Consider the following 22298-nt stretch of genomic DNA (forward strand, 5'->3'; position numbering starts at 1 on the left):
CCAGGGCTAGGTGATGGTAGCCTTTTTAAATAAGGTCACACTTTCTCCTCTTCAGCATCACTGACATTTTGTTCTGGAAGGTTCTTCATGGCCAGGAGGCTGCCCTAGGCGATGGAGGAGGGGTATCCATCTAGCAGCCCCTAGAGTCGTCCATTTTAACACTGGAAGTACCACCCTCTGAACTTGCCAGGACTATCTAGGGGACAAAAGCAGCCTGGATGGAAGGCCCACTTGGGGAACTGAGCACGGCAGGGCATCCTGACCTGGCCTTAGGCCATCCTGGCAGTGACCTTGCCGGCTCCATAGGAAAAGAAGATTGGGTTCTCGCTCTCTGAGAGCAGCCAGATCTGCCTGCCTCCCAGTATTCTGTCACTCTGGTTCCCCAGCCAGGAATGCTCGGTCGCTGTTTTGTGAGGCACCCATGGCCTAATCACATCTCATAATAAATACTGGAAGCTCCTGGGACTTGGAAGGCACAGCTGCCTCCTGCCCCCACCACCACCAACCAGGTTCCGTCTGTCCGACATCTCATAATAAATACTGGAAGCTCCTGGGACTTGGAAGGCACAGCTGCCTCCTGCCCCCACCACCACCAACCAGGTTCCGTCTGTCCATCTCTCCACCTCCCCATGGACGGATCCTCCTTCCTGTTTCACTGCTCTCTGGAGCCGTGCTCCTAGATCCTCGCAAGCTGTATTTCCTCCGCATCTCTCAGGAGCAGCCGGCTCTCGCCCTGCACTGAGGGGCCCTCAGCAGACCCCCTTTGTCCTGTGCCTGAGGGACTCTGGAATCCAGTGGCCCAAACTCCAAGGAGATAGTTCTCTCCACCAGCCCACCTGCCAGGTTTCCTTCGCAGCGCCTATCTCCTGAGGCAGCAGGCTGCTGCAGCTCTGTTCTCAAAAGTCCAACACACAGGGGCCCCAACACTGTCCTCTGGACCCACAGGAGCCTAGCCCCTCCTGTCTTCCCTATGAGCATTCCCTTCCAAACCTCTCTCATCTTGAGTATTGCACCAGTACCCACTGGGCACTCTCTGGTCAGGGCACATCTCCGATCTGTGTGTCCTTGAGTTCTCCTACCTTCCTACCTCAGACAGTCAAGGTCCTGTGCTGGCCTCCATCTTGGTGGAGTGACTAGGGACCTCGGCGTCTCTGTCTAGAAATAGAGGACTAGGGTATGACCTCTGTGCACAACCTCTAAGTCTGTCCCCTCATCCCCAGGGAGAAGCTCCATGTCTCCTCTTCTGATCAAGTACAGATTGGGGTGCTTTTGTTAATAGCAGACATCGTTGTTGACTAGTGTGACACAGATGGACACAGTGACCAGATGACCATTCCGCAAAAGTCACCAGTGGGGCCTCTGTGTCTGCAAGAAACAAAGTGGAACCGTGGGACTGCGGGACCGTGGGACTTGGGGCTGTGGTGTGCTAAACCCTCCCAGGCCCCTTCAACCTCCTCCCCTCCCTGCATCCAGAACGGAACACTGTGCATTTTCTTCTGCCCAACTTTTGAATTTCATTAAATTACAGCTTTTTTAGAAATATCACTGGGCCAGGCAGTGGTGGCGCATGCCTTTAATCCCAGCACTCGGAGGCAGAGGCAGACAGCTCACTTTGAGTTCAAGGCCAGCCTGGTCTACAAGAGTTAGTTCCAGGACAGGCTCCAAAGATACAGAGAAACCCTGTCTTGAAAAACCAAAATATTTATACTCCAGAGTTTCATTATCCATCTCCCCCGCAGTGAAGCTCTTACTTATTTCTGTTTGCCTTCTGAGTATGCTGCTCTCAACATGTCCTGGGTAACTCTTGATGACTGTGTGTATGCTTTTCTGTGGGTAAACACTCATGTTCCAAATTGCTGGGTCGGGGCCCATGTTCAAGTTGAACAGTCAGTTGCCAAAGAGATTCCAAAGTGTTGGGCCAGTCGGCACACCCCAGCTATCTGCAAGAACCGCAGTTGATCCCCTTCCTACCAACCCTTGGGAAACGATCAACTTTTCTGGGACTGAGCATCCATAGGCCTGAACAAGGGGGCTTCTTAGCCGCTGTTCTATTGCTGTGAAGAGACACCATGACCAAGGCAACTCTTATAAAAGAAAACATTGAATTAGGGGCTTGCTTACAGTTTCAGAGGTTAGTCCAATTATCATGGTGGGGTGCATGGCAGCGGGCATGGTGCTGGAGAAGTAGCTGAGAGTTCTACATCCTGGTTTACAGGCAGCAGGCATAGGGGGGTAAGACATCCTAGCATGGGCTTTTGAAACCGCAAAGCCCACTTCCGAGGCCACACCTCCTCTAACCAGGGCGCACCTCTTCCAACAAGGACACTCCTAATCTTGGCAAACCGTTCACTGAGGGACTCAGCATGGAAATGGAAGAGCCTGTGGCAGCCGTTCTCATCCAAACCTCCACGAGAGGTGACGGGGACACCCTTCTCACTAACCTACAGCAGGAACGACCTGCTTGCTCCTGCTGTGCTCACAGGCCATGAGCCAGAATCTGGGACTTTGTTATCCATAGGAAATCACTGATATTTTAAGCAGGATGTCGTGGTTCATAACTGTAATCCCAGTCCTCAAGAGGCTGAGGCAGGAGGATTGCCATGAGTTTGAAGCTGATCCTGTCTACATAGTTTCAGGATAGCTTGGGCCACAGTATTAGACCTTGTTGAGTGAGAAGAGAAAAAAAGGTGGAGGGAGAGAGAAAGAGAGAGGGAGGGAGGAAGAAGAGGGAGGGAAGGAAGGAGGGAGAGAGGGAGGGAGAGAGGGAGAAAAGGAGCGGGTGAGGAAGGGATGGGAGGCCACTGGTGTTCGAGGGCCCTGCTATAGTTTCTTGCAGATAGCACATAATTAAATACTTGCACTTACCACTACTTTGAAATTATCAACTCTTCAGCAAGTTTTGCTTTTGATATAGTTTTTATTTTTTATAATTTTTACTTAAAAATTATTTGTGTGTGTGTGTGTGTGTAGTTAGAGTCACAGGCAATTGTAAGTCACCTGTGCTGGGACCCCTGGGCCATCCCTCCAGCCCCACCCCCTGCTTTTGATCCCTTAATTTTTAAAGAACATATTATCTACTGTAAATTATTTTAGTGTTTCTATGGCCATATTTCAAAATACCTTGATGCTTCCCTCTAATCCTGCTGTACCTTTCATCTTGCACATGCGAATGCCGCAGAAAAGGAGTCCTGGGCTCCCCTCTTGCCGAAAGACAAGAGGCTGTGTATCGGTCTCTGGCTGTGAACACTCGGGTTGGTCATCCTCACCGAGTGATGCCAGGGCCAAGTCTGCTGCTCTCTCACGTGCCTCTGTTCCCTTCCAGCTTTCTTTGGAAAATACCTCAATGAGTACAACGGCTCCTACGTGCCGCCGGGCTGGAAGGAGTGGGTCGGGCTGCTCAAGAACTCCAGGTTTTATAACTACACGCTCTGCCGGAACGGGGTGAAGGAGAAGCATGGCTCCGACTACTCCACGGTAAGCTCGCCCCACGGTGCCCTCCCCAGACCCAGCCAGAGAGCCCTGCTCTCAGCTCCCTCCATCTCTCTAGTCCTAGAGTCAGCTCAAATGCCGCCTCCTCCGAGAGGCCCCCCTCACTGTTTCAGCCCAGTTTCTGGAGACCAAGCTCTAACATTTGTGAAACACTGAATAATTCCCTTCCCTGTGCCTTTATTTCTAAGTAGGGATTGTTACCATGCCCACTGTCTACAATTACGTGTAAGTGAACACAAGCCGGTTCTTGGCTGACCCTATTCAGTTGTGTTTAACACTGTCCTGTCTGTCGTGCAGGGTGCCAGTCCCTCCTGCCATACTCCCCCCCACCCCTTCTCCTACACCAGGCTTCACTTCTTGGCTCCCTTTCTGTTGCTGTGGAGACACCACGAGCACAGCAATTCTCATAAAGGAAAACATTTAACTGGGGTGACTCCAGGTTCAGAGGTTCAGTCCATTACCGTCATGGGAGGACATGGCAGCATGCAGGCAGATATGGTACTGGAGAAGGAGCTGAGAGTCCCACATCTTGATCCTCAGGCAGCAGGAAGTGAACTGAGACACTGGGTGTGGCTTGAGCATATATGAGACCGCAAAGCCTGTTCCCACAGTTACAGTGTGCCACTCCCTGTGAGCTTACGGGAGCCAGTGACATTTAAGCTACCACGCTTGACTGAAGCAGTGACCACATGCTACTGCTCAGTTTCCCCTCCCCACCGCACAGTCCAAGACCCCAGCCAGGGATGGTGCCACCCGCAGTGGACAAGTTTTCCCACCTCGTTTAAAGCAATGGAGATAATTCCATTCACAGACACGCTCTGGTCTGTCTCCCAGGTGACCCTAGATTCCATTAAGGAGACAATGAACACCGCCTGAAGTGGTATTCTGTGTACTGTATTTCCTTATCTGCTATCTGCCCTGCTACCAGCTCCAGGAGGGCACTTATCAGGTATAGCACGAATAATAAGCACCCAGAGACAGAAATTGGGGTTCAACCCGAAAACCAGAAAAGCAAAACAGCCAAACCACTAGAGAAGTCTTAGCACTGCCAAGGCTGGTAGACCGCAGACTAAACAGACTAAGCCTCTCTCTCTCCTCTCATTTCATATTTCCTCTAGTGCTGGGATGGGAAGTCTGTGACTCCCTAGGACTGGGGTTAAAAGTGTGAGCCGCCACCACCTGGAGTTGTTTCTGCATTGATCTTGTATAGCCCAGGGTAGCCTTGAACTCACAGAGATCCATCTGCTTCTGACCTCCAAATCCTGGGATTAAAGGTGTGTGTCACCATTGCCTGACCTCTAGTGGCTTTAATTTTGCCTCTGGTTTTCAGGCAAGATTTTATTTATCAAAATACAAATACATACCACTACAATCAGGGCATGTTCATAGCTCCGTTCCTGATGCCTACCTGAGTGTGGGACACACAAGCAACAGTCAAAATCCCCTGGTCCTCACCATCCTCCCGCCTCTCCCTCCCCAGGATTACCTCACGGACCTCATCACCAACGACAGCGTGAGCTTCTTCCGCACATCCAAGAAGATGTACCCACATAGGCCCGTGCTCATGGTCATCAGCCACGCAGCTCCCCATGGCCCCGAAGACTCGGCCCCCCAGTACTCACGCCTCTTCCCCAATGCATCCCAGCACATGTAAGTCTCGGCCCCAACATGGCAGCGTCACTGGTAAACATAGGAGTGGGCAGGTCAGGATTCAGCAGTGACGAGACAGCAACTGTGATGTAGCTAAGCCTTCCCTAGAACCCTCCTGGTTAAAGAACTCAAAGGCTGGCAGGCCACACCTGACAGGTAGAAACGGGATGGTCAAGAGTGCAGAGCCAGTCTCAGCTACTTAGACAGTTGAGGCTAGGCTGGATTGGTTACATGAGACCCTGTCTCAAAAAAAAAAATAATAATAATAATAATAACCGAAAACAGGGAATGGGAGCTGGGAAGATGCCTGAGTCGATAGGGTGCACCAAGGCCTCAGGAGTCCAGCTGTTCACCAGTTGTGGCTCCGGGGCACAGGCCAGCCCGCTGCGGAAGGTTTCTGGGCTGGGATCCGTGTCCTCACTCACCCTTATACTCTCTGGATCTGTACCTCAGGGGCTTCCTCCGTGAGCCTCTGTTTATATCCTACATTTAAACCCTTTCTTCTCAGACGGAGCCTGCAGTCTTCCTTCGTGTGACAAAATATTTGACAGAAGCAAGTTGGGGAAGGATTTGCTTTCTCTCCCAGTTTGAGGGTCCAATCCATCATGGCAGGAAGGGTGTGGCGTGTAGACCAGGAGGCCTCTGCAGTCAGGACAGAGACGAACAGAGCGCTGGCTTGCCTTCTCTTTATTCCGTTCAGGACCCCCAGCCTGTGGGACAGCTTTTCCCACATTCAAAGGTTCCTACCTAAGAAAACACCCCCCCAGGGCTGGAGAGATGGGTCAGCGGTTTAAGAGCATTGCCTGCTCTTCCAAAGGTCCTGAGTTCAATTCCCAGCAACCCCATGGTGGCTCACAACCATCTGTAATGAGGTCTGGTACCCCTCTTCAGGCATGCATGCAGACAGAATATTGTAAAAAAATATGAAAAAAAGAAAGAAAAAGAAAACACCCCCCATTTCCTAGGTGACTAAATCCAGCCTGGCTGCCAACACAGCATCTACAGTTCACAGTTCTGCCAGCTACTGGCTATGGTAGCCCTTTGGTCTTCATGGTGACCCTAGCATATCAGTTCTCTGTTGCTGCGTGACAAATGACTCCAAAGTATAACCCTATTAAACAGCAAGCACACATTACCTCATAACCCAGTGCCAGAACCTGAGTCGGTGCACTGAGGTCCTGACCCAACTGGCTAGTTCTTGCTGTGTAGGCCTCTCCAGAAAGCAATGCAGAAAGGGAAAGAGAAGTCAAGATGGAAGCTTGTAGTGGGAGCTGCGGGCCGCTTCGGCCCGCCCGGCTAGCTCAGTCAGTAGAGCATGAGACTCTTAATCTCAGGGTTGTGGATTCGAGCCCCACCTGCCCCGCCACTCCTCACTACAGAAGCTGCCATCCTTTCGACCTGGACAGGGTATACATTATCACTGTACCGTCAGAGAAGCCTACATCAGGGTATGAAGACCAAGGGGTGGGGGAGTCATCAGGGCCACCTTTGATGCTGTCACACTTGGTGTTCCCGTTTTACAGATGAGCACAGCACAGAAAGGCAGTAGGTACCTAAAGTCGCCCAGCTGCAAAAGGACAGAGGCAAGATTCAAATCCAGCCACCCGCAAGTCCTCCACCCAACTGGCTAGTACAGCTTTCTCCAAACTACCCTCAGGCTCAGCAGTGACACTCAGCCAGCCCTTGCTATGACATTCTAGGGTAGCAAGAACAGGGGCAATTTGGACTCCACCTGGATACCCAGGGTGTTTAATTTTCACTGCCGGTCAGAATGCGCCACCCTCCCCCCAGCTCAGCTTAGTTTCTTTCTGAGGGTGTGAAGCACTCAGAGGGGATAGCAGGGACTGGGCTGCAGGGGGGAGGGGGGAAGATAGTGAATTGCATTTAGAGGGCAGCCAGCTACCCTCACCCCGAGTGCATGGTACAGTCTCCGTACAAACGTGTCTGTCTGCCCAGCCGCCTCCACCCACTGCCCTCTGCCCTCTTCCCCAGAGAGGGAGGCCAAGAACACTCCATCCTGGGCCCCAATGCCTGTCAGCCAGGGTGTGTGATGTTTTGACACTGCCTGCTCCTGTGCTGACCCTTTGAAGTGACATGAAATGACCTGACAGCATCTGACAGTGGGGAGCAGCCCTCAGCCGCTTGCCTCGAGACTCCTCACTCCCCAATGGTAGCTCTGAGAGGCTCTGGTCCCTGGGAGGCAGCTGCTCCCAGACAGCTCTACAGTAGAATGTTTTGTAATGGTAAAAGAGAGGGCAGAGCCTCTGAGTTCCCTCCCCTCAGCAAGCCTGCTCATCCCTGCCACCTGGAGCAGTTTTTGGTCTGTGACAAGCCAGTGCCAGCCCCTGTTCACCCCTCTCCACCCCCCACCCCCCACTGCCCCACCCTCCCCACCATGCCACACACATGCAGACACTTCAGACACTGAAATATAGACACACAGGAATGCAGGCTACACAGCACATACACGCAGGCACACATACACATTCAGACACATACATGGACATAGACAGATACATGCACACAAGTACACATAGACGCACCATACACATGCAGACACACACAGCAGACACAAAGAACTCACACATAGACAAACACGGGTAAACACATTCAGGTACACACCAAAAAACATATGCAGACAATCAAATATGCACAGGCCACATACACACAAATGCAAACACACACACACATGACTAGGTGAACATATATGTACATAAGCTCCCACAGACATGTGTATATATACCTATCAGCCCTCAGCACATCTTCCAACATGTGACATCTAAGGGCAAGCCCAGGTGCCAAGCCTCACCCCTTCCCAAGACCTGTGGAAAATGGGAAATGCTGACAGACTGGGGTGACAGGTCACAGCCTGCTGCATAAAGGGTTCCCCTGACTGATACAGGGGTAACATTTCTGTACATCACCTAGTGTAAGGAAAGAGGATGGCCAGCTCAAGGTCCTTCAGAGACACCCAGATATTCCTCAGATGTTTGAGGTGCCCAGTCTGGGGCAGGTGACCCGCTGCATGGCACAGGTCCCACTCAGGACCCAGCTCTCAAACTACTGGCTCCATCCAGCCTCCCAAAGTGAGAGGGTGATGGATGTCACCCGCTGGCTCCCACCCGCACCACCTTCATCCCCCAGATAGGACGGATACCAACCTGACGCCCAGTAGAGTTGGGGACAGCCATTGTATCCTGGGGTCTAAGCCCGGATCACAGGGAGTGACTTCCCCACACTCCAGCTGACAGTGTGGCTCTGCCCTGCCCCAGTAGCCCCTCTGGCTCCCTGAGGTGAGGAGGTTTTGTTTCCAAGAATGTTCTACATGGAGGTCATGCCCTGGGCCAGCCGCGTGGGACACAGGCATTTCTCATAATCAAAGAACGCGTGGGCTGGGAAGGATTTAGTAGCAGGAGCCTGGCAGGAGCCAGGGAGCCGTGAGGCCCTAGCTTCATCTGCAGCACACAGTAGCAACGTCCTATCTGCTGGACTGCTGCAAGCTGCCATGGTGCCATCTCCGTACAAGACCCTTTTATGTGTGAGATAGTGCTGGGGTCCCCAGGCAGGGTCTGTGCAGGGAGAGCATTGTCTGTTCTGACAAGGTCTTCTCACAGACGCCCCCCAACTCCTCTCTAAGAATCCAGTGTCAAGCAGGAGACAACTCTAAGCCATAAAGCCATACATTGTGAGCTTGCTAAGCTAGGGATAGGGTCTCAGGGGACCAGTCACTCATGTTTGGAGACCCAGTGGACAGTGGCGTGATGCCCTCTTTCTGTGGATTAGTTTTGGGTTTTACAATTTATTTGTGGTTTCGTTCTGTTTTGTCTTGTTTCCCAGAGAGGGTCGAGTTACTGTGCCCAAGCGAGTCTTTAAGTTGTGATCGTCCTGACTTAGTCTAAAGGGAGATCAAACCATAAAACTGGGAGAATAACTGTGACAAAGAATCAAAGGATGGCATGTCTCACATCCCAGATGTGGACTTACTGGGGGCATCCTCAGGAGTGTGGGCTCTGCACGCATAAACAGCTGTGACATACTTGATTTTTACAAGGGTTTCTGGCTTTCTCAAACCAGGTCAAACACAAAGGGCTCACACATCTCTGGTCCTCCCTTGCTGATGTGACAGCCATTTGTGTCCCCTACCCCCCCGGGGCTAAGAAATAAACTCCCTGGGCAGTGCAGGATGGGCACTTAGCATCAAGTTCTGGGTGTGAGGAACATCTGAACTGGAGCCTCCTTAAAGGGTTGAATGAATTCCAAAAAGTTCTCAAAGAAGGATTCATGCCAAGCCGAGAGGTCACTGGCTGGCTCTCTGCACTTGGGGACTCCGGTCTACCAGATGCTCTGCCACCCCCAAAGGCTGTCTTCCCCCTGTTTATGTGGTTTAGTGGAGCCCCTCAGGTGCCAGTGACCGCTTGCCCCCACTGGAGCAAGCCACCCTTGGCACGGTGTTGCCCTTGCCCTGGGGCACTTCTCTTGACTGCCTGTGTTTGCCACCAGCACACCAAGTTACAACTATGCACCCAATCCCGACAAGCACTGGATCATGCGCTACACGGGACCCATGAAGCCCATCCACATGGAGTTCACCAACATGCTTCAGCGGAAACGCCTGCAGACACTCATGTCTGTGGATGACTCCATGGAGACGGTAGGCCCCATCCCTCAGCTCCTCAACCCCCGCCCCCAACAGGCCTCTGCCTTAACCCAGAAACCTAAATCAGAGGACCAAGCACTATATGGACTTGGGCAAGGGGGCTTGGAGCAATCCAGAGGGAGGCCTCTGCCCTCTTGAAATTTTCCCATTAGTCTATGCTGGTTAATGGAGTCACTGGAGCCTTGCTGCTTTTATTTTCTTAAAATAATAATAATAATAATAATAATTTTTTTGAATAGGGTCTCATTCTGTATAGCCAGGCTGTCCTAGAACTCAATGAGCAGCTAAACTGGCCTCTAACCCATAGAGCCTCCTGAGTTCTGGAATTACAAATAAAAGCCACCATGCCCAGCTGCTTCAGTCTCTTTAACAAAAGAAGGAGAAACCCACTCATAATCTCAGCAGCTTTACTGAGCTGTGCACTCAGTACCTGTGCACCGTGTGGTTCGCCCAGCTGAAGTGCACAGTGCAGTGACTGCTCCGTGTGTGCGCTGCCGTGGGAGCTGGGAGCTCCGTTTGCTTCTGTTTTTAAGACACAGTCTTCTGTAACCCAGAATGGCCTAGTACTCACTGAGGATGACCTTGAACCCCTGGCCCCCTGCCTCTGCCTCCCAAGTGCTGGGATTCCAGGTGTGCACCACCTGGTTTATGTGCTGCTAGGGATTGAACTCAGGGCCTGTGCATGCTGGGCGAGCACTGTACCCAATTAAGCCATGTCCACGGCCCTCTGGATTCACATTTACTCTGGGTTGTAGAACCATACCGCTGTAACGCCCCTTCTCTAACCACCCCCCCCCCCCCCTCTCAGCAGGTGCTAAGCTCTTCGTTACTCTGGACATGTCGTGCAATTGGATCATACAAAATATGGTCTTTTATGTGGGGTGGTGGTGGCACACACCTTTAATCCCAGCACTTGGGAGGGGGTATTGGCTTTTTGTCCCCATTTTACCTATCCTAAAGCATATATCAGAATTCCCAGGACCCACAGAATAGAGAGATCTGACTCCAAAAATTCTCATTTGACTTACATACACACACACACACACACACAAACTGGAATGCTAGAATGTACTTGTACACACACACACACACACCTTGTATTGAATCATACTCCTTTGTATGGGATAACAACTCACACACTAGGGATCCATAGCAATCTAAATTTAAATTAATTAAAATACTATAAAATTGAGGCTAGAGAGATGGCTCAGAGGTTAAGAGCACTGGCTGTTCTTCCAGAGGTCCTGAGTTCAATTCCCAGCAACCACATGATGGCTCACAACTATCTATAATGAGATCTGATGCCCTCTTCTGGCCTGCAGGCATACATGCAGGCAGTACACTGTATACATAATAAATAAACAAATCCTTTTTTTAAAAAAAAGTACTATAAAATTTAAATACCATTTTTTTGGTCACACCAGACTTAGTTCGTGTGCTCCACAGCCACGCTGGGCAGCGCAGACCCTCACACGGCCACCATCACAGAAAGTCCTATCCAGCAGCTCTGTTTCAGGCCACACACTCCTGCCCTGGTCACACCTAGCTTCATTCATTCATTCATCCATCCATCCATCCATCCAGTGTCATTTATTGAGGATCAGTGCAAGAGGGTCCCTGCTGCCAGGGAACAAAATAGCAAGACCCCCCTACATGCAACAAGACTCCCACCCTGTGGCGCTTCCATTGTAGTGTGAGGACTGTCTGTGGATGAAGGGACATTGACCCTAAGTGTGAGGGGGAAGTGAGCTTGTGGAGAAGTGGATTTGCCCCAAGGCACGGAGGGCAGAGAGAAGATGGGAGGGATGATGAGACCGGAAGGCTCCAGTCCCTTGCCCCTTGGTTGGCCAGACGCCTCACCTGTAGCCTCTGTTGCAGATTTACGACATGCTGGTGGAGACCGGTGAGCTGGATAACACTTACATCGTGTACACCGCCGACCACGGCTACCACATTGGCCAGTTTGGCCTGGTGAAGGGCAAGTCCATGCCCTATGAGTTCGACATCAGGGTCCCGTTCTATGTGAGGGGCCCCAACGTGGAGGCCGGCTCTCTGTAAGTATGTCACCTACACCTATACCCCAGGTCCCAGGCTCACAGGGAGACCTTGGATTCTGCTTGGCTCTAGAGCTTAGCCCAAGTCTGAGCCACAGTCCCCCAGGGACACAATTTCAGAACAGCTGAGCCAGCCGCACAAGCCAGGAGCTCTGTGCTGTTGTGAAAAGCAGCGAGGTGAGGGTTTGTGCCAGGAAATACCAGAAGCTGGGTGTCGCCGGTGCCTGGGAAGAGCTTTGATCTCCACCCCAACTGGGCAGTCCCTGGTCTGGTGGCTGTTGGGGAGAAACCTCAGGCTTGAGCCGAGAGCCATTATCAGCTGGGCCTGCTCCTTGTGGCAGCGCAGAGCAAGCCATCTGCCTTCCACTCCTTCCTCAAGGGCCGCGTGGGCCATGGACCTCAGCCATTCTCCTTGACTTAACCTTTGAGATGGCAACCTGCAGCAGAAATGCTAGCAGGAGGCAGAGATGCAAGGAGGGTTGGTAATCGTGGTGGCCTCATCCCTGTAACAGCTGAGGTGGGGGACATCAAGGACACCAGGTGTGTGCAGAGCACGGGGCTTGCGCAGCAGCCCTCGGCATGCCTTCAAAGCCAGCGAGGGGTGGACACAAAAGAAAACTCCAGTAAGACGGGGCTAACCACCTGTCCTCATACCCCGTCCCTCTGTCACCCCGCCAGCTAGCCATGGGCTGGGCTGGGCATTCTCACATGGATAGCCACTGAGTGGATTACCCAGCAGTCGTTGACTAAGATGTGATCCCAGGAGTGGGGGTTGGGGGTCCCCTTGTTAAGAGCTAAACGTGAAGATCAGTATCACTTGGCTGTCTGGAGGAAGCTCTTTCTGGGTGGAGGACAGCAAGGGCTTAGGGGCCAGACTATGCATTCCCAGCTAGTGTGAATCTACAAGAGGGTGGACATTTGCCCTAGAGGCACAGGGGGTGGCCTTAGGGCAGGTAACCTGGCCAGCTCAGCACCTTGGTAACAAAGGATGATCCAGCTGGAACTCCCCTCCGTGAAGGTCGGGGTGGCGTGATGGGAGCTTCCTCTCTCACGGACAGTCCTCCCTCCACCTCCAGCTGTCTCTGTTCCAAGCCAAGCTGTCCTCTGGGTGGCCAAGTCTCCAATCTCTCTGTCCTCAGGAATCCTCACATCGTTCTCAACATTGACCTGGCCCCCACCATTCTGGATATCGCCGGGCTGGACATCCCCTCAGACATGGATGGGAAGTCTATCCTCAAGCTGTTGGACTCAGAGCGGCCAATGAACCGGTGAGAAGGGCGCAGGACAAACCCAGGGAAGGAGGGGACTCCCTGGCCCATGTGAATTCAGCCAAACCATGGGGAACTGGGAAGGCCACTAGCATCAGGAACCTAGGTGCCCCAACACTAACCCATGAGATAGCAAAGATTCAACCCTCTCTGGGAGTTAAGGACCTTCCAAAGTTAAAATGGTGGAAAGCCTGAAGTACAGTAGCCACTGTGTAATCACAGGGGCATGGAGACCGTGTTATGTGCCCGGGAATCCCAGCAAGTTTGCCCCCATAGTTCGCCAGCAAAGGGTACTTACATTATCAGAGTCCTAGAGAGGAAGATGATAACCAAGAATTCAGACTCTTTGTCGTGATGACTATGGCTTTATGGCCCTGGTGATGGGTGGTGTGACTGACAGGAACATGTTCCAGGTGTCCTGAGGCTGCAGAAGGAAGCAAAGCAGAGCAGTGAAACAAAAAAATAAGTGGAAGGAAAAGATGGGTTGAGATGAGGGACCAGAAAGGCAGGAGCGACCCCTGGTGGTCAGGACTGGAAACTACCTGTCTGGCTAACAAGTCACCATGCTGGTGTCATCCTTTGCCCTGAGCCTTGCCCTGGCTTTCTTCCCAGAGAGCCCAGCCCTGAAGTCTACATTGGCTACCCTGAAAGGAGGTACATCCTCCGATTGAGAGAGCTGGAAGGATGTGAAATACTCATACAGAGTGTGGGGGGGCACACTCTGAGACACACCCTGAGAATTGGGGGACAGAGTAGAATGTTGTCTCTCAATGCCCCCCACCTATGAAATGGAGAAGACAGCACTATATTATACACACAGGCCGTGTACAGAAACCTGATCCTAATGGGTCAGAAGGAATTGACCCTCTACAGATAATCATTAGCCAGAACTTGGGGAGTGTTGTCTCTGCCACATTTTGGGGCCTAGGGCTCCTAGGAAACTCACACACACACACACACACACCACACACACACACGTAACCGAGGTGACTTCAACCAACACCAGAGAGGCATTCAGAAATACATCTTGGAGAAGTGGCCCTGCCCACGGGGCTGTGGGGGACCTTTCACCAGTGTCCACTGGTCACTCACAATGACTGCCACAGCCCTGGGGCCTGGGGCACCTGTGGACAGGGCTGGACCTGCTTGTTTCCTAGGTTCCACTTGAAAAAGAAGCTGAGGGTCTGGCGAGACTCCTTCCTGGTGGAGAGAGGGTGAGTTCGGGGCAGGGAGGTCGGGCCTTGCTAGGAGCTCCTGCAGCCGCAAGACTGGGAAGGGTAACATTGATTGCTATGCTGGTGACTGGGGACTCGGGCTGTCTGTCTAAAGTTCCAGTCATGATCAGGTGACTGATGCAGAACTCTAATCTGAAGGCTGCATGTCTCCCCCTTTCAACCTATTTGGCAGAGCCTGTATGGTGTCTTCCTTGCTTATTTATCCCAACTCAGTCCATCTAGAATGAACCACTTCTAGAATCTTCCCATTAAAATCTAGATGTGGGGCTGGAAAGATGGCTCAGTGGTTAAGAGCACTGGCTGCCCTTCCAGAGTTCCTGAGTTCAACTTCCAGCAACCACAAGGTGGCTCACAGCCATCTATACTAGGCTCTGATGCCCGCTTCTGACACAAAGATATCCATGTAGAGCGCTCATAAATAAAGAATACACAAATAAATTTAAAACCCACGTCCTCCGCAGCTAGACATACGTCCTCCGCTGTAGGTCCCCACAGAACTGAGTGGGGCTTGCAGTCTAGGCTAGCACAAGTCATCCCAGGGGTCCCCTAGTTCAGCCAGCCCCTCATCTCCCTCAGCAAACTGCTCCACAAGAGAGACAGTGACAAAGTGGACGCTCAGGAGGAGAACTTCCTGCCCAAGTACCAGCGCGTGAAGGACCTGTGCCAGCGCGCCGAGTACCAGACAAGCTTGCGAGCAGCTGGGGCAGGTGAGGAGCTGGCCCACATCCCCCTGGGCCTCTAGGGTGTGGTTCCTTGGTTACCGGGAGTCTCTGATCCCCGTCAGACTAGCAGTGTCCTCTGGGTGTGTGACCAGCAGGCAGGCTGATGGCAAACAGCATTGCCTTCCTGCTGACTTCTGTGCTGTCCTTTTTGTGGCTGTCTTGCCATTTACAGGGGGATTAGGTAATGACCTTCAAGATTTTTGTTTTGATAAATTGATTGCAAGAGAAACACTAAGAACAAGTGTAATCCAGGTGGTCTCCAGGGAGAGCAAGGGCTGGTGTTCAGAGAGCCCAAAGGAGGCTTTTCCAAAATGGGCTGTGGGGTGCAACAGTTCACTGGGCATGAGCCGCAGAGCGTAGGGAGATGGGAAGGATGGAGTGAGACAAGAGAGAGCCTGTGGGCATGTGGTGTGAGCAGGAGTGGGGCTCCAGGGGCACGAGGGCTGCAGGAAAGCTCTGGTATAATAGACTCTGGCAGCCAGGAGAGCAGATTGGTGGGGTAGAGGGTAGAACAAGACATAGGGCTAAGTATCACAGTGCCAGTTCCCCCCAGCCGTGTGACCCGGGGCAAGGTCCCGACTTCTCTCATGGCAGGGTGAGGGACACACGGGTGTGCCGGAAGAGAGTGTGGGGCTGAGAAAGAGCAAGGCCAGCAGGGAAGGAGATCCGGGCAGACTATACCAGGATTATCAGCCTGGGACCTAAAGATCAGGCCTGGGAAAGTTTTAAATGGGAGTGACATGACCCTGAAAGAGGACTGTTAGGCAGGCAGGAGCAGCCACACTGGGACTGTCTTGCTGGATGGCAATGGCAGGTCCAGCTACCTGTGAAGGAGAGAGGAGCAGGCCCTTGGAGGTGGCAAGGGTATGACATTTGCCAAGCTGAGCATGGGCAGGGAGAAGGGAGAGGTGGGTATATTAAGCAGGATGCCCGGGGCCCCGGTTACTCTGAAGCCCTGCTGTGTCCCGCAGAAGTGGCAGTGTGTGGAAGATGCTTCCGGGACGCTGAAGCTGCACAAGTGTAAGGGCCCCACGCGGTTTGGTGGTGGTGGCGGCGGCGGCAGAGCCCTCTCCAACTTGGTGCCCAAGTACTATGGGCAGAGCCGCGAGGCCTGCAGCTGTGACGGTGGCGGGGACTACAAACTGGGCCTGGCTGGACGCCGCAAACTCTTTAAGAAAAGTAAGTGTCACGGGCCTGGCCAAACTAGGCAGGAGGAGCAGCTAGGGCCCGGGCCATGTGAACTTTCAAACAATTCCAGACACTTGCCTCCAAGCCTGGGTGTGTCCTCGGAGCACATGACACAGCCAAATCTCTCCCAAGCCACCATTCAAGAGAGCAGCAGGGATAGGCTAGCCACTAGGAGGCTAGAAGTGTGGACAAGGGACCAAGGCCAAGCACATGGGGCCAGCTGGACACTCTAGGATGGGTGTCTCCTTCCAGATGGGACCCTGTGGTCTGGAGAGGGCAGAAATGAGGTGGTCAATTTCATGGTCTCAAATCTCTCTCACATGGTCACTCTAAAGGTGAGAGAAACAGACAGACAGCTGAGGGCCAGACAAGAAGCCAGGTGGCATGGACAGGCCTCTGTGTCAATGGAGGAAGTGGTCAGGTCTAGATGTGACTTGAGGGACAAGACATCGGACCATGTGGTCAGTCTACTTTCAGAGTCCACACTGGCAGACTCACCTGCTCCCAGAATGCACCTGTGACCCATATGAGTGGAGAGGGGGCATCTTGCAAGAGTTAACTCTCTCCTTTTACCACCTAGTCCAAGCAGGGAGGGGACTGGGGGGGTGGACTCAGATGTCAGCCCCAGGTGGGAGTGTCTTTACCCACAAAGTTGTCTCACCAGCTCTCCCGAAACCCTCCGGTCACCTGCTGTTCAGCCTGCCTGGTGTAACACCTCTCCAGGATCCAGGCCCTGCTTCCAGAGACAGATCTCCCAAGTCCACACATCAAGCGTCCCAGTCTTGATTGAAGACCCATGGCCAGGATACCTGGTTAGCCTGTCCCCAGCCTCTCTAACTTGTCCCCTCCGACACCCACAGAGTACAAGACCAGCTATGCCCGTAACCGCTCCATCCGTTCCGTGGCCATTGAGGTGGATGGTGAGGTATACCACGTAGGCTTGGATAGCGTGCCCCAGCCCCGGAACCTTACCAAGCGGCACTGGCCAGGGGCCCCAGAAGACCAGGATGACAAGGACGGTGGCAGCTTCAGTGGCACTGGCGGCCTTCCAGACTATTCCGCCCCCAATCCCATTAAAGTGACCCATCGGTGAGAGCCCAGGTGGAACAGGGGCAGGCTGGACCCTTCTCCACCCCTCAGGGCCACTCATGACCCCCCCCCCCCTCTTCAACAGGTGCTACATCCTCGAGAACGACACAGTCCAGTGTGACTTAGACCTGTACAAGTCCCTGCAGGCTTGGAAAGACCACAAGCTGCACATCGACCATGAGGTTCGGCTACTGGGGGCAGCACAGTCGGGTGCCACAGGCAGCATCCATAGGGAGGGCAGGGAGACCTGGCCAAGAGAAGAAGAGTGGTTCCCACCCCCAAATCCATGACCCCAGAACGGGAATCTGAGTCCCAGGATCTGATAGCCAGCCACAGGGCCAACTCAGACTCAGCTGGCTGAGGACAACATAGCCTGTCTAGACCCGCAAGATGTTTCTGATAGAGTTTGTCCTTTCTACAGCCTTGGTGAGCTCCCCTGGAACAGGAGGACTCTGGTCCTTCAGGGAATCCTAGCTGAGGGGAAAGGGAACCCTCTTCCCCAGGCAGAAGCACGAATGTAGGCATGGCTGTACCTTTGCCACCACCTTTGCCCTGTGATTTCTAGTTCATCTCCTGTTGCCCCCTCAGATTGAAACCCTGCAGAACAAAATTAAGAACCTGCGAGAGGTCAGAGGTCACCTGAAGAAGAAGCGGCCAGAAGAATGTGACTGCCATAAACTCAGGTGTGGGAGCGGGCAGGGTGGCACAGGATCCAGGATCCACCCCTCACCCCCACCTCTCCACCCCCACAAACACTAACTCCCCTCTCCTTCCCGGCCTCTTTCCTTGCTTTTTAATTGCATCTTTGCCTGTCAAGATTAAGGAGTCAATGATAACTCTCCCCGGGGCTCACAGACTCTGGTGGCAGCTCTAACAGGAGGCGAGGTCTTGCCTTGAACAGCTGGCTTAGGCAGGAACACTGCTTCTGCTCACTGCCTTTGGGAACTTCTGGGCTGAGGGACTCGAGGTCCCTGCTACCACTCAGGTTCTGCCCGTGAGAACATCCCACACGGAAAGATCCTGTCTGCAGTCACTGTCCGGTGTGGTGGTCATAGCACACATATGACTACGGAATGTGACGCCAGGATTTTACTTTACCCTGGCCGTCCAGGATCAGACCTCGAACTCAGCAATGTGCCAGCCTGTCTCCAAGAGTGCTGGAGTTAATGGTGTGTGCCACCTCCACCACCACCCACTCCCAGCTAATTTTTTTTGAGAATTTTACTCGATTTAAACTGAAGTAGGCATACTGCTCTGAACACCTGAGCTGACTTGTAGGGCCTTGAAAACTCAGGTTCCCAAGATCCCCTTCTAAGCATTCGGTACATGTCTTACTGGGAAGTGACCTTTCAAGGTCAAGGCTGAGACCACCTGAAGCACGTCTCAGCTTCCAGTCTGGATTCAATTATACCCACTCTGACCATGTATATGGTCTAGCCTGGGGCATCCAAGACAAGCGTGGAGCTGGCATGCTGGGGAGTGTAGTCCCACTACATGAGAGAAGGGCATAGGGGAGCCCAGGAAACCCATTGCCTACCTGCCAGAGTGCCCTGCGAGGCTCCTGACTCTTGGGGGTTTATTTATTTTGGGGGGTGTCTGTTGCAGTTACCACACCCAGCACAACGGCCGCCTCAAGCACAAAGGCTCCAGCCTGCACCCTTTCAGGTAAGGGTAGGGACCGACCACAGGGGTAAGGTGTGCGGCTCTCAGAGACCCGACATGGAAAAGACAGAAGACCCCCTTGATTTCCCCCAGGAGGTGAGGTCTGTGCCCCTTGGAGAGGCTGGCCCCAAGTCCATACAAAGACCTCTGGAGGCCTCACTGTGGCTGGTTATGGTGCTGCAGCCACACTAAGCACTGGGCACTCAGGAAGGGGGGCACATGGTGTGAGCCGGGATCCTGACAGCCACCTCACTTCGCAGGCTGCAGGGTGCCTGAAGGAAGCTAAGGGAGGAGAAAGGCCCTTGGGGTTGACAGTGGGGCTTAGAGTCCTTTGATGACTGCCCAACCCCGAGGGTGGACCACAAAGCTGGGGGTCATTGATCCTCTGTGCCCCCCCCCCAGGAAGGGACTGCAGGAGAAGGACAAGGTGTGGCTGCTGCGGGAGCAGAAACGGAAGAAGAAACTGCGCAAGCTGCTCAAGCGGCTGCAGAACAATGACACGTGCAGCATGCCAGGCCTCACGTGCTTCACCCACGACAACCACCACTGGCAGACCGCGCCTCTCTGGACGCGTGAGCATGCAGGGGCACGCAGGGGACGGGAGGCCTGTAGATAGCCACCTACCTTCCCCAGGCTTCAGAGGGCCAAACTTCTGGACCCTGGAGGTGTCTTAGAAACCTGTGCCTGGTACCAGCCTGTCGCTTGGCATTTGAGAGACTGGCTCAGGGAAGCTGGCAGACTTGTGTTTCTGCGGACACACTTGGAACATGCTTGCTTCCTTCCACAGTGGGGCCCTTCTGTGCCTGCACCAGCGCCAACAATAACACATACTGGTGCTTGAGGACCATCAATGAGACCCACAACTTCCTCTTCTGTGAATTCGCGACTGGCTTCATAGAATACTTTGACCTCAGTACAGACCCTTACCAGGTACAGATACTGCCAGAGAGATGGGGAGGTGGGAGCGCATAGCACACAGGCACCACCAGACACCTACACAGTCTCCTTCAGAAGGGCCAGAGACGTTTCCACCAGGTCCCTAAGACGGGAAGAGTGAGTTCCAAGGCCACGTGGAGTCTGGGACTCTGGCGAGTCAACGTGTGTCTCCCTCTATTACCCTCACTCTGATCTATGGTACAGCTTTTCCCTCGCCCTTGGCCACACACAAGGCTCAGCAGGCACTTCTGTGGACGCTTAGAGCAATGGAGCTACAGGGTCAGGACACTCTGGCCTGGCACAGGCTGTGCAGGCAAGCAACCCTCACACCCAGCATCCACTCAAGGCAAGCTCTGTGCCTTGCTTTCCTATGGCAAGCAACCTAGGCACAGATATGATTGAAATGGCTCTGAGCCACACGAGATAAGCACAAGCCACAGGGCACCTTTCCATCTTAGCTGTTTTGGAGAGTAGCCTCTGTAATGTCCAACTGTTCAACCGCATTCAAAAAGCCTGAAGCATCTTCATGCAAAGTGACTTCAGTAGCCACAGCCTGGCAGTCTTCCTTCTGATAGGCTCGGCCCGTCCATACTTTACCAATGAGAGCTCCAGACAATGTCAGTCAGTGATCATCAGCAGCTGCCAGACTAGGCAAGGCCTCCACACCCCTGACCCACCTTTGTACCTAGTGGCTGCTTTCCCATGGGGGGAACAAGAGCGGGCTTTACGAACAAGGCTTAGAAAGTTCTCTCCCAGCTAATGGGAAAGCTCCAGACACCTAGTGGGCAGCTCCAGAATTTCAAGGTTAAGGATATGGACATAGCCTATCTTCTCCATTTCCTATCCCCACGAAGCAGACCTGGCAGAGGGGATATGACCCTTCGTCTCACCCCTCCACACTGTGGCTCTTGCAGAAGTGGAGCGTAGGTGTAAACAGTATCCCCATAGTGCCTCTGCTCCCAGCCCACCTGAGTTAAGTGCCATGGTTTGAAGAGGAGATGGAGGTACGGGGTCCTGTAGCACAAATAATAAAAACCCAGAGACAGATAATGGGGTTCAGCCTGAAGATCAGAAAAGCAAAGCAGCCAAGCCACCAGAGAGCTCTTACCTCAATGAAATCTTCAGACTGAAAGAGAGCGAGTTCCAGTCTCATTCCGTCTTATATTCCTCTCTAGTACTGGGATTAAAGTGCACCACCACCACCCAGCCTCTATGGCTAACTAGTGTGGCTACTGGATAAAAGGTGTGTGCCACCACTGCCTGGCCTGTATGGCTGACTAGTGTGGCTGCTTTGCCCTGACCTCCAGGCAAGTTTTATTTATTAGAATACAAATGAAATATCACTGCAGGGTCCCAGGACCTTCCCTGTTAACAGCCACCCTTTCCCACCAGCTGATGAACGCAGTGAACACGCTGGACAGGGATGTCCTCAATCAACTGCACGTGCAGCTCATGGAGCTGAGAAGCTGCAAAGGCTACAAGCAGTGCAACCCCCGGACCCGAAACATGGACCTGGGTAAGTAGGGGTCCCAGTGCGGAACCTGCAGACAAGAGCTTAGGTCATGTCTGACCCAAAAGTGAGCCCAAAATCACAGGGAAGGGTCCAAGTCTCTTCTAAGTCTAGACAAAGGATGGGGAAGGCTATAAACACTTTCTGGCTTTCACGGGGCTGTGCTTCCCGAGAGCTGAGAGCCTTTACCATCGATACCGGACACAAACTTCTTTCCCACGTCCTCCCTTTTGTTGACTATCTAAACAGAACGTAATCCTGTGAGTTAAGGAAGCAAATATATGCGCGAGATACGGAGCTGGCATTCTGCTCAGAGCAAGGGTCCATACGGGGAAGGCTTTGGCTTGAGTGGAGTGAGACAGGATCACTGGGGCTCTGTGATAGATCAGGGCTGACCACCGTAGAGGAAGCAGTCACCTTTTGAGAAAACATGGCATCTGAGAAGTAGAAGAGGCATAAACAAGCCCAGTGTGGCGGTGGAGAGTAACATGTGACATGCAGGGTCAGCCAACCATCCTGTACAGGCTTTGCAGGCCACGGAGAAAGGTTTAGACTTTAATTGAGATGGCTTCAGGAGCTGATAGGAGGGTTTAAATTTGGGCAGTGAAAGTCAACATTTAAAAAAAGGACAGTGATTACTAAGTAGAGGATGAAGCTGGATCCAGTATAAAGAGCAGCACATAACAGTTATCCACGGAGACTTGGGGCTGTGACTCAGTATGAGAGATGATAAAGGACTTGAGGTGTGGTACTGAGGGCCACAAGACATGGGGGTGGTGTGGAGGTAACAGAAGAGGGGGAGATACAGGCTACTCCTGGGTTTTCTGAGGGGTAGGAA

General features: G+C 52.9%; 1 protein-coding gene across 1 annotated transcript in view; it reads left to right on the plus strand.

Moving 5' to 3' along the window:
* Sulf2 (sulfatase 2) overlaps nucleotides 1–22298 on the plus strand; it is an 82104-nt gene that overhangs the window by 56877 nt on the left and 2929 nt on the right. Inside the window, 16 exon segments of the mRNA XM_042055091.1 lie at nucleotides 3323–3474; nucleotides 4970–5139; nucleotides 9640–9790; nucleotides 11675–11850; nucleotides 12990–13118; nucleotides 14276–14332; nucleotides 14930–15038; nucleotides 15040–15060; nucleotides 16047–16254; nucleotides 17124–17352; nucleotides 17438–17534; nucleotides 17941–18035; nucleotides 18958–19017; nucleotides 19417–19586; nucleotides 19802–19944; nucleotides 21343–21466. Coding sequence (XP_041911025.1) covers nucleotides 3323–3474; nucleotides 4970–5139; nucleotides 9640–9790; nucleotides 11675–11850; nucleotides 12990–13118; nucleotides 14276–14332; nucleotides 14930–15038; nucleotides 15040–15060; nucleotides 16047–16254; nucleotides 17124–17352; nucleotides 17438–17534; nucleotides 17941–18035; nucleotides 18958–19017; nucleotides 19417–19586; nucleotides 19802–19944; nucleotides 21343–21466 — 2091 coding nt within the window.

Source organism: Arvicola amphibius, chromosome 5, assembly GCF_903992535.2.
Source record: "Arvicola amphibius chromosome 5, mArvAmp1.2, whole genome shotgun sequence".
NCBI classification, from domain to species: domain Eukaryota; kingdom Metazoa; phylum Chordata; class Mammalia; order Rodentia; family Cricetidae; genus Arvicola; species Arvicola amphibius.